General features: G+C 48.1%; 1 protein-coding gene across 1 annotated transcript; it reads left to right on the forward strand.

Annotated features, from left to right (window-relative positions):
- The first annotated feature begins 1,242 nt into the window (after positions 1-1,242).
- Positions 1,243-7,474, forward strand: LOC144100444 (prolyl 4-hydroxylase subunit alpha-2-like). The gene is made up of 2 exons (XM_077633400.1): positions 1,243-1,855; positions 6,672-7,474. The coding sequence occupies exons 1-2, from the start codon at positions 1,298-1,300 to the stop codon at positions 7,164-7,166; spliced, it is 1,053 nt and encodes a 350-aa protein (XP_077489526.1). The 5' UTR covers positions 1,243-1,297; the 3' UTR covers positions 7,167-7,474.
- Positions 7,475-12,587: the final 5,113 nt, after the last annotated feature.

The following is a 12,587-nucleotide window of genomic DNA, read 5'->3' on the forward strand; positions in this document are numbered from 1 at the left end:
GAGCCACGTCAACAGAAGGATTGCGTTATCTGAATAAACTCTTTGACTTTGATCTGTTTCTTCATCATCATCATCATCAGCCTGACTGCACCCACTGCAGGGCAAATGCCTCTCCCATGTCTCTCCATTTAACCCTGTCCTTTGCCACCTGCGCCCACCCTATGCCTGCAAACTTCCTGATCTCATCCGCCCACCTAACCTTCTGCCGCCCCTGCTACGCTTGCCCTCTCTTGCCCACTCTTGCCTTCGCATTACATGCTCTGCCCAAGCCCATTTCTTCCTCTTGATCTCGACTAGAATGTCATTAACCCGCGTTTGTTCCCTCACCCAGTCTGCCCGCTTCCGGTCTCTAAACGCTACACCCATCATTTTCATTTCCATGGCTCGCTGCAGCCATGGCGTAGCAGCGATGAAGAGCAGCGATGGCGTAGAGGTAGAGCGTCCCCCTCGCTTGCTAGAGGACCGGGGTTCGATTCCCGGTGTCGCGCAATTCGCCACCGGGTTAAAAAAAACTCCGCGCGTTGCTGGAATTGTATAAGCAGGTCTGGGGCGCGGCCTGATCTCGCTGCTTCCCAGTCGCACCGGTATGCATCAATTTGCTACCTTTCTCTTGGACCAGTGCTCGGTTTCGCTCAGGTAAAAATGTTGATAACATAGGTTTTTTATCCCGCCTCATACAGTGGCGCTTTTTCGGCAAGCCTGCTTTGCGCCATTAAAATTAGGTCAATGCATTTTTTTTTTACTGAAGAAGAGAAAAATCCGATTTCGGTTTCTTCCCTGTCGACGCAACGATCAATAAGAAACACGAAATCACGCCCGACAGAAGAGGAGATGAAGAAGACGTCTAGTCAATGGAACAATGTCATCTCTTTTGCGGAATCAGATATTTGTTACAACCGTATTTCAGCTGGCATCCTGTTACTCGGATCTGTTCACGTCCACGCTCGATATGCAAGAAGCCATCAGCACTGAAGGCATCGCCTTTGAAGACTGCCAGCTCTTTGTCCTCCTCCAAGAGCGTCGCCTGGACAGAGCCATGGGTCTCCATGAAAGAATTCGGGCTGCCGTACAGCGGAGGGCAGCGCATAGTGCCTTGGGAACATTCCTTTCTGTCAGCCGCCTTGGAACCGTCTACGCTTACTCGCCATTCTGGAAAGGGCGTCCCAACTTAAGCAGCCTTCGCTCGGCTCTCAAGTCGTCGTCATCGCTTTGGTGGTGGCCCACAGAAGGCGACGTCACTGGAGCCGCCGTCGGAATCTGTAAGTTGCAGAGACTCTATGACATTCCGGCGGGAAGGATGGCAGCCATGAAGTCTCATCTGCTGCCGACCGCTTCGCCCGAAGACTACAAGGAAGTGGCCAGGGGTTGCTTCACGGTGGGGCAGTTTGGCAACACGTCAGCCTGGTCCCGTGCAGCGTTTCAGATCGCTTCTATTCACGACAGCGGCAGATCGCGCAAACTGCAGTTGGGCCTTCGCTGGCTGCAGGACAACGACAAGCGGTGGCCGCTGCTACGACGGTCGAGAAGGTCCCATCGGCCGCTTCACTACCCTGCACCGCCGCAGTCGGACGTTCATGAATACAAGTCAGTTTGCGTTGAGCAGGGATATTTGCGGCCATCTAGTAGCGAATTGTTCTGCACAATGTCTACGAACTATGGGGACCCTCGTCTGATCCTGCGACCACACAAGATTGAAGTGTTGTCGTTAAAACCACGGATTGTAGTCTTCCCCGGCTTTCTCACCTCAGCGGAATTGGATTACATCCGAGCCGCAGCGCAGAAGGGATTCAAAAGGGCCGGAATCTACGCACACAACAACGTTGCTGGTGTTCCTAGTTGGAAACGAATTGGCAAGGTGAGAGCTGGAGCATCTTTTGGGGTAGGGTTCAGCGTCGGAGCAAACTCCGATGTGCTAATTCGTTAATCTTGGGTCCTGGAACAGTGTGCTGGGAAAGCCACTAAGGTAGATTATATTTCAATTAAGCAGCAATTACTAATTATCCATGGCACAGAATTAAGGCAATCACCTTTCGCGCAAAGGAACCGTGGTGCAAATCGCTGTGCCGCCTCAGTTCTCCGGAAAAAAAAATCATTTGTGTTTTTGAAATTAAACAAGACGTGGGGGGGGGGGGGGGGTGCGCCTTGATCCCCGCGACCATTGCTGACAGCACACCCTATCACCATAACAGGACTTCGCCACACTGGTGCGGTACTTGCCCACCACCTGCTATATGATTACTCCAATTTACCTTCGGTCCTCATCTCCCACGGCTCATTAGCAGGGTGGTGGTCATACTTGTGACGCAACGGATAATGCTAAAAATCTCTGGATTCGGAAATGCAGCCTTTGGGAATTCAACCAGCATCTCATCCAGTTAGGCTAGGTTTGCTGTCTTGTGTGGCGAACCAGAGGTTATTATATGCGATGTTGATAGCGCTTTGTGAGGTTAGGAGCATAGATGAAACCGTCATCATCATCAGCCTGACACCCCACTGCAGGGCAAAGGCCTCTCTCTCAAGTCTCTCCAATTAACCCTGTCCTTGTCTAGCTGCGGCCACCGTATCCCAACTGACTTCCTAATCTCATCCGCCAACTTAACTTTCTACCGCCCCTGGTACTCTTGTCGTCTCTTGTAATCCACTCCGTTATCCTTAAGGGCCAGCAGGCATCTGGCCTTCGCATTACATGCTTTGCTAAAGCCCATTTCTTCCGCTTGATCTCGACTAGGATGTCATTAACCCGCGTTTGTTCCCTCACCCACTCTGCCTACTTCCGGTCTCTTAACGTTACACCTACCATATTCATTTTCATACCTCGATGCGTTGTTTAAGCTTAACCCTTTTTCCCAGCCTCCGCGTATCTGCCCAATAGGTGAGCACCGTACAGCTGTTGTATACTTTTCTCTTGGGGGACATTTGTAAACTGCCATTCACGATCTGTGAGAATCCGCCATATGCACCCTGCCCCATTCTTTTTCTTCTAGTTATTTCCGTCTCTTGATCCGGATCAGCTGTCACTACCTGCTCTAAGCAGACGTATTCCCTTACCACATCTATCACCTCGCTGTCAATGTGAACCACTGTTCCTTTGCGAGACTGTTGAACATACTTCGGTTTTCTTGATGTTAATTATCTGATAAATTATTATTATTATTAACTATCTGTCAGATTATGTTAATTATCTGAGAGATTATCTGTCAATGATATCCTTTCTAAAAAATATTCAGATTTGTTATAAGGCATGTGGACTAGAGTGAAGTTCAAGACTTATTAGCACCCCTACGTATTATCTATATATTTATTTTTATTTATTTACTCTCAGTGCCAAAGCATTACAGAGAGTAAAGCTTTGTAGAGGGTTAGTTGGTCGCGCACACTGAGACTGGGGAGTGCTAGATTCTAGACAAGGAAACAACACTACATTTCAACACCACGAGACACTTGCGCTCGTGTCTCGTTATGTTCCAATGTGGTGTTGTTTCCTTGTCTAGAATCTAGCGCTCCCCAGTCTGAGCATTACAAAGAGGCGTGGGTAATAAAAAACAATAACACGAACGGAAATAGTACGGTATCACCGCGTTATATAATCGCTAACGGCATGTTTAAACATGTAGGCGTCTGTAATGGAGGCGATGGAAGAGGGAAGGCGGCACCATCAGATGTCGTGGGCATGAAAGATGTGAAATGCAAGTTTGTGCGACTGCTGGGCACGTCTACCTTGTACTGGTGTTCGCTGCGTAACGAGATATAAGCTGGCAGCACAGCTAGCGAATCTCTGAGATGCGGGTTACAATGGTAGATTTTGTGAAAAAGTCATATACGCGCAATTGTAGGACAAATTGAAAGACCACGCATATATAGATTTCACTTCATTTCAGTTACACTTGCAGTTCGATGATAGAAGAAATGAAACGAACGAGTTAAGGTGAGGGTCCCATACTGATGATGCGTATTCGTGTTTTGATCTGACTAGAGTTTTATAGAGTAGAAGATTCATGTTAGTGGGCGCCATACAAAAGTCGTGCTGTAAGCAACAGATTGTGCGGTTAGCGTTGCTTGTTTTGTAGTCGACATGATTTTGGCAAGAAAGGTTCCTACAAATATGCACACCAAGGTATTTGTAAGAGGAAACCTGGGTTAATGCAGAATCACTAAGCAAATAATTACAAAAAGCTCATTAGAAGCATGACGGGAAATTCTCATGAGTTTGCATTTTGTGCTGTTTAGCTTATTAGCCAAGCGTCACTGATTAAGGTCGGACTTCAAGGTACGGCGGTCTGCGGGGCTTGTGATCTGACGGTAGATAACGCAGTCATCAGAAAAAAGTTTTGTGGAAGAAGATATGCTAGTAGGTAAACTGTTAATGTAAAGAGCAACGGGCCTAGCACCGATCTCTGCGGAACACCAGCGGCTACACCGCAAGGATGAGCGCTATGGCCGTTTGCGGTTACAAATGGTGTGCGGTTAGACAAGAAGCATTCAATCCAGTTTAAAACATTCCAGTCATGGTTAAGCTCACTTAAATTCAAAAGTAGTACTCAGTAGCAAGCAGTGTCAAACGCCTTGGCAAAATCAATGAAAATGCATTCGATAATGAATGAAGAATCAAGGGCTGAAAACAAGTCATTCGTGAAGGTTAAGAGTTGAGTTTCACATGAATAGTGCTTTCGGAAACCGTGTTGTCGGACGCTGGAAAAGAAGTTGACTTCAAGAAAAGTTGACATATGTGTAAAAATAACGTCCTCTAGTAGTTTGCAAGGAATTCTTGTTAATGAAATCAGTTTATAACTGGTAGGGGAATGAGCGTCACCCGATCTGAAACCAACTGTTACCTTTCCCGCTTTCCAGTCGTCCGGAAGTTCGCCATAGTCCAAGGACTGCAAAAAAAAAGTTTGGATAACAGTCGATGAATATTCTGCAGTGTTTGTGAAAAACTTTGGGTTTATTCCATCATCGCGCGGTGAGGAAGAGATCTTAAGGCCATGCATTAATTTGCATTTCCAGTCCAATCTATGATAACAGGATCCATAGATGGTTAATCGAACCGGGACACGATAAGAAGGGTGGGGGAAACATTTTTCAAAAAGGACGATGCAAATGTCTCGTTTAACAAAGTATAACTTTCCTTAGGGACAACAGTTTTGCCAGAAGCGAGTAACTCTATCTGCTTCCAGTCATTGTCGTGAACAACATTCCAAAATTTTTTCGCGTTTGAAGAAAGCCTCGACAGCAGCGTTTGTTCGAAAAATGCATGCTTTGCAATGGGAAGTGCGTAAGCATATTATGTTGCCGCGAGATGATAAGCCTCCCACCTTTCTTTGCGCATAGATCACTTGGCTCTTCGGAAGAATTTTTCTTTGTTCAGTACACGTTTTAGTGATGGTGTAAACCAAGATGCATTGAAACTGTTTTTTTAGTGTGCGCAGGGGAAAAATTGGTTTGGTTTGGTTTATCGGGGTTTAACGTCCCAAACTGACTCAGGCTATGAGGGAAGCCATAGTGAAGGACTCCGGAGATTTCGACCACCTGGGGTTCTTTAACGTGCACTGACATCGCACAGCACAAGGGCCTCTAGAATTTCGCCTCCATCGAAATTCGACCGCCGCGGCCGGGATTGAACCCGCGTCTTTCGGTCCAGCAGCCAAGCGCCATAACCACTCAGCCACTGCGGCGGCTTAGGGGAAAAATTGGTTAGTAAGCTCGATTGTTTTCGATTTTAGGGCGAGCCAATTTTCCTGCACTGGTCGCTCAGGAAACGTCGAAAAGAATTCGCTTGGAAAATGCGCTAGCTCTGCGTAAAAGAAGCATAGTCGGCTTCACCGACAGTCCCTAATAAATTTCGTAGTTACTTCCTTGCGAGGTGATAAGTTTGGTATATTAAAATGAATAATGGAATGATTGCCCAAGCCAGGAAGAAGAGAAAGTGAGTGAACAAGGTCCGGATGAGTGGCAAGTACTGTGTCAAGAACACTTCATGGAAATCGGCAGAATTCATTGCCTGGAGGCCCTCCACTTCTTTGAGTTGCATCTGGCTATGAGTAAGCTGCATTTCTCCGGTCACAAGCAGAATTATTTTGTGTGCTCATTACTTCACGAACGAAACGAGAAGTTTATTCTCGCCCTTACAAAGCATCTCTAGCTCCCAGCTGTATACATCTGTATTTTGCTTGCCAGAGCAGATAGTGTTGGTTATTAAGCAACACGCAGTGTCACGACATAGAATGCGGCTAAAGCGAAGAGATATAGCACGATTATTTTATCACGCGCCCAGAAATTCGGACAGAGATTTTCGTGCAGCTACACCTCAGCCTCGACAACTGGTTTTCAGCTTGTTATCACATAGTACAAAAGACAGGCGTGTTCAAGCGCTGACATTTTCTGTACAGCAGCCAGAGAAGCATCCAGCCGCATTTCATCTATATACTGCTAGAGCTCGCAGCGAAACAACTGCTGTGAAAACTATTCGCCGAACTTGCAGAATGCATCTTCTTGACATTGACTCTTTTGCACCTCTCGAGGGAACAGCTGCACCCTCTATAGGAGGTTCCTTGCGTTACTTGTAGTGACATGGACACCTTGGTGCCGACTCAGAAACAAGCTGTCCGCGGGTGTTGCCGTTGATTGAGCACACGCATTACGGCTAACCTGGTGAAAATCTTCCTCCTAACCAGGTGTCGTGGCTTTGGGACCACAAACACCCCCTGCTCCAGCGCCTGAGTCGACGCATAGCCACGGCGACGAAGCTGTCGCTGGAGTCGGCCGAGGCCTACCAGGTGGCCAACTACGGCCTCGGCGGACACTACACGCCGCACCAGGACGCGCACCAGTTTGACAAAGTTGCTGACGACGTAGACACCGCAGACGGCAACCGGCTGGCGACCATGCTCATGTACCTTACCGACGTGGCGGCAGGTGGCGCCACCGCCTTTGTCACCTTAGGTATAGCAATCAAGCCGCAAGCAGGTGACGCCCTCTTCTGGTACAACTTTGAACCGTACGAGGGAAGCGAAGCCCCCGAGCACTTTTCTTTCTGGCACCAGAAGAGGAAGGCGGACGACCTCACGGATCACGTGGGATGCCCCGTACTCTCGGGCTGCAAATGGATCGTCACAAAGTGGATTCACGAAAGGACCAACTTGGTCGTGCGCTACAACACACCCGGTTGAAGGTTGGTCGGTGCTGAAGGACACAACTACATTTAAGCTCTCAAACGTATGCACTCTGAAAGAACAAAAGCCAAACGATTGCACGAAAAAACTTGAGACGCCGTTTACTTAAAGCAAGGTAACGTAGCTTGCAATATTCCAATCAGTTGAGGTCTTCACTGAACACACACGACGATGTTTCAATGAGAACGGGGGGAAACAGATTATACGTGAGAAACAAGTTAGGAAGGCCACTTGCTGATCACTTCAAAGGGTTTAAGAAAAATGCTATCCACAGGTACAAAACCCCAAATTGATAAAAATATCGAAAGATATTTTTACTGCCCAAAGTAACTGAAGCATATTCTTCTGAAAGACTGGCCAGAAGTGCATTAGCACGCCATACATTTTGATACACCACACTAAATGCGATTTTCTTGACACTGCGTATAGCGATGAATGTCGTGGTGCTTCTTTGATTTGCGTGGTTTATGCAAACTAGTCACCATCGGTACCACGTGATTAGCGAGAATTTAACAGCTACTTCGCCGACGCTGGTTGCTCAGTCGTGCCATGGATCAAGGGCGCGCCGGTCCGAGCGCGTCAGCTCTTCGCCACTGGCGCCAGGCCCAGTCTGATCACACTGCCGATACAACCAGCCAGGAAGAATTTGCTTTCGCTTGTAGAACTAGATTCAAGCCATGCTTAAAGCGGCCAAATTTCTTTTCGCTGTGCCTAATTTCTTTACGAACACTATTCAACTATAGTCGGATACAAGTCAAGAAAAAAGTGGCTTTTCCAGGACAAAAAATCAGCTTCAAGCTAATGGCGTCGGCCAATCCTCATGAACCTGATAACGTGGCCATGCAGGAAGTGGCAGATGAAAGGAAATATTCCCATCCATTCGTTTTCCTGCTACTCACGCTAGCGGGCTCATCAGAATCGGCCGCCGCCATTAGTTGGAAGGGGCTCTTTTGACAGGGAAAATAATCCGCTTTTGTAGCGATAGCTACACTACGGCAGCTGTTCGCGAGGTCAGCGTGGCTGCGCGCTGGGCCGTGGCACCACTGCTTCGCCAGCTGTGCGCATGGGCGGAGTGACGCCAGAGCACGCAGCTGGGGAGCGCGCCGCGCACCTACATTACGCTAGCATTTCGAGCCTTCAAAGTGGCTGCGCCATGGCTGGTCACGTGATGCGGAGCAGCTGCCGGCGGCGCGGCGCCCGGTGGAAACCTAGTGGGGGAGGAGTGGGACGGGGAGAGAGAGTGAATCCACGTCCAGGGACGAAGATTAAGAAGGAACGCCCAGCGAAACGGAGCGGCGAAAGAGTGACTTTGCAATTTGACTGAGCGAGTTCCACTCGGCCAGCTGTAGCTATTGCGTCACTACAGGTTTAGCCAGAGCTAAACCACGGCCAACTTTTTCTTGAGTTGTATCCGATACTAGCTGTAGAGCTGCCAAAAGTTTATGGCTGTGAACCCTCGCCGACGCGAGGTGTTCTCCACCCCTGTCTCGTGGCTCAACTCTGATCAAATTAAACCCTGCGATATGGGAAACTAGCGAAGTTGTTATATTTCTGCCACCGTTTCCCTAACCCGGCGCCGTCATCCTCCTAAAGCCGCCTTCTGCACAATTCCTATGCGCTTGTAGGGTAAGGCTCGAATGGACGTCTACTCTATACTGGCAGCTACGCGAAGAACACTTCAGTCAAACACACTCTGATCGTTTTCAAGCACGAAATGATCTGGGCAGTGCTATAGGCACATCAAAGAGTGAAAGCAGCGGGGAACACAGAGCGCGCTGCCCAGCACGGAACAGCGAGTGAGCTGAACGCGGTGGCACGCAAAGCACCATAAGCGGCGAGAGGCGCCGAGCGCACTGTGCAGCTGGCAGAAGGGCGATTGATGGCTGCGACTACTTATTAAGGCGGGAAAACTGCTGCATTAAAAAGAGAGCTGCTTCTGCAGCATTTCAAATGAATGTTAACCTCGGAACGTTGAAAGCATGTTTTGGCTCGAGTAGATGTTCGTTGGGAACCAGTGCTCTAAAACAACGCGGCTCAGTAGCTTCCATCCAACTGAAAAAAGCGCATACGTATTTGGCGCATTTGTGGAGCGTGAATATTCAGCTAAGTGTGCGCACTTTCTTTGAGCTACGCTTAGTAGTTTTTTTTTACTTTTCAATACAATTGCTAAACAGGCGAGTTGGCAATACATTCTTGAGGGTAGCAGCGCAAAATACGATGACGAAGAAAACACGGGACGAGCGCTGACTCACACTGAGATTTACTGAAAGGAAACAAGGCGAACATAAAGAAAGCACGGGAAAACGATCATAGAACAAAACAAAACGCACGTGTTGCTACGTAGGGTCAAGGGACTTCCCTATCGTAATGACAGACGGCTTGTTGACACACAATCTTGGTTTTTCCTTCATGGGCTAAGCTTCGCTGATATCCCTTGTTAATCGGACAGGGTGTTTAAATAGAATGGCAGTATGATGTAAACGGGGACAAGGTTTGCAATCTCTGCAACGGTCAGCCAAATTAGTAGACTTGGTTGAATCTAATGAATCCTGATGTTCTTTCAGACGTGTATTTATGCACTGCCCTGTATGGGCAATGTGTATTTGCCCGCAGCAGAGAGGAGTCTTGTACACCACCCCCTCAGAGCACTGCTACCCGCTGCTACCGTCTGTTGCGCTGCTACCCTCAAAAAATTTTACTTTTTGTTGTTGAAATGTGACCGTCATCGCGAAAACGCTACCCACGGAGAGCTGGCGAGACAGTCCCATTAAGGTGTTTGATGTCGTTGTTGAGTTTGAGCAAGCCTTGCGTAGAGGCCAAGAAATGCGACCAATACATTTCACAACCTAATGTAATTGCACGGCACGACATCCAGGCCCGCTCAAGGGGAGGACGTTCCAGAAAGGGGCAGTAGGGCAATGACGTGAAAGCTGCCTTCAAGGCTCCAAGTCTGGCTAATCGCCACCACCGATAAGCTGTGAAGGCGCTCACCACTGGCAGCCTCGAGCGTGTACACAGAGCGCCAGCACGAATTGCAAGCCACCACGCAACAGAATATTGCCGAGGCGAATCGGCAGGCGCTCCGCGGGTAAAGGATCAGTGGCTAAATTTTGGTCGCACGTAGTGTCTATGGACGGCGTAACAACGGAGTCGCCCATCAGAGATGAGTCAACGAGCAAGACGGGCGATCTCCACCGTGTGCCGACTAGCCACATGCGGCAACAAACTGGCGTCTTGTCAACTGACAACTTGGTGTGAAGATGCCCCAACGAGTTGACTGTGTAACGTGCAGCGATACGTAGCGCCACTGGAGCCCTTAGCGCGCTCAGCCAGCGGGCTGGTGGCACCTCTGCTGGTCTCATAAAGTGTCTAGAAGGCCAGCCAAGGAAATAACTGGCAGGTATTTTCAGCAACATTCTGACTCATGCCGAAGAGCGGTGGGGACAGCGGCCTTATTCAGGACTACACCATCCACTGACGGAAACAATTAGCATACGGTGCAGAGTCTTCACGCGGGTATTAAAAGCCTGGATGAGTGCCTGGGCGGAGCATAACAGTCATCTGACCGATCTTCTAAACGGCTTTCGTCGAGACCGAAGGCTGGAGGGTAATGTGTTTGTCCTCAGCCAGTGTATCCAGGTCACCAGAATGGAGTCTTGTGGAGATGCTGCTTTATGAAGGTTGCAAGGACGTATTACGGCGTACCACATGAAGTACTGATACAGTGACTCAAGTCCTTGAAGAGGACCCCTCCCCTCCCTAGATCAGGTGTACCATCCCCTTCATGCGAGCTGCATAGTACGTAACTGCCACTATGTGTGTGGTGGTACGGAAGAGGTTGCAGTGCTGCCCATTCTGCCGACTTATACCACATCACATGAGTACACTAAGCCCGAAAGACACTGCGCTATTCCCTATCAAGACAATCTCGGCATAAAGTCGGCCCAACGTTGCACGCCTTGGTGTCTACAATTATTGTCTAATGTTCTTGCAATTTCCGCGCCAAAACGCCGGCTGGAACCGATTACATGTCCCTTACATGGTATGCATGAGAAATCACCTCCTGGAATGTTCGAGTACCTTCCCTTGAATTATCTATGGGATTACACTAATCATACCCACTATTCCCCCTTAATAAACCCAGCAATCCATCCTTATCCAGTCTCTAGGGCAGACTTTCAAAATTTTGGATGTCCTTTCGGATTTTGGGGCTGGGCCAGCCTCCAAATTCTGGGGATCCTCAGATTTTCAAACTTCAGGGTGCCCAATGATTTGTCCATTGGTGGTCACGTCACGACCCTCTAAATCGCATTCATCGACGGCAAAGAGTCCTCATACCGTTACTGGCGCCGTAGTGCAGCAGTTAAGCCATGCGTCACGGCCCCGGCAGGTGGCTGTTTCAAACGCAGTCTCCGGTGCGGCTCGTGAGACCCAGCTGCCTCTTCCCGAGCTCTCGTAAGGCTCATGCGCAGCACCACGGTAGCAATGGGTGAGGTGCATTGCCACATTCATCGCAGCGGATTATGGTAAAGTCGTCTGCTACAGCTACTTCCGGTTCCAAATTTTTCCTCTTGCTCGCTTGCTTCACGGCAGTCGCTGTGTTAATATCGCTTCTTACACTAATTTATTTGCTCTGAAATTACGCTGATTATATTGCACCATCGCCAGACCAACGTGATCGACTCTGTTCTGCTTCGCAGTGCGTTTTCACATGAAATGCAACCTAAGTAATGTAAATGATAGGCTTTGCACGCGTATATATGCAGCGCGATGTGTTGAGACGCACCGTGCGCACAGTGGCATGTATAGATAGTTTGCTAGCCCAATGGCAACTTTTACGTGCTAGGAGGAAAATACATCTATCGTCTGCTGAAATAGTCACGTTTCAGCCCTTCGTTGCCTTCGTAGTGCCGCGAAAAAACAAATATAATGTATAATGGCGATTATGTTATGAGGCAAAATTATTAGTCATAACATAATCGCCATATGATAGCAATACTGATGAACATTTTCTGAAACTAGCATTAATACAGGTAGAAGACATGTACAGCTTTAATTTATGTTTATAACTGATAAGAAAACACAAACTAAACAATAATAAGCTAGCGAGTTTAGCACAACTCTCTATTATAAAACACTGCAGTCACCGCACGTGGCATTGCAAACACGAAGTTCTATCCTCATCGCACCAATTATGCAATGCAAACTCTACGTTACACCATTCCTCACCTGTTAAACACTTAATTAACGCTACTGATATCATCCGGATAAATATGAAACGCCTTAAAGATACCGTTTTAAGTTGTTAAGGATCCTTGCTATCTCAGTGTTCTTTATCCACCGTTTCAATTTAGTTTTAAAACAGGATTGACTGCATCGTGACTACCTGCTTATTAACCTATATTTTCTGTATTTGAT

This window comes from Amblyomma americanum, chromosome 8 (assembly GCF_052857255.1).
Source record: "Amblyomma americanum isolate KBUSLIRL-KWMA chromosome 8, ASM5285725v1, whole genome shotgun sequence".
NCBI lineage: Eukaryota > Metazoa > Arthropoda > Arachnida > Ixodida > Ixodidae > Amblyomma > Amblyomma americanum.

Excerpts from the sequence above, each read along its gene's own strand:
- LOC144100444 (XM_077633400.1), top strand. The coding sequence starts at position 1,298 with ATGGCAGCCATGAAGTCTCATCTGCTGCCGACCGCTTCGCCCGAAGAC. Across the intron at positions 1,856-6,671 it reads GTTGGAAACGAATTGGCAAG|GTGTCGTGGCTTTGGGACCA; the intron begins GTGAGAGCTGGA and ends CCTCCTAACCAG.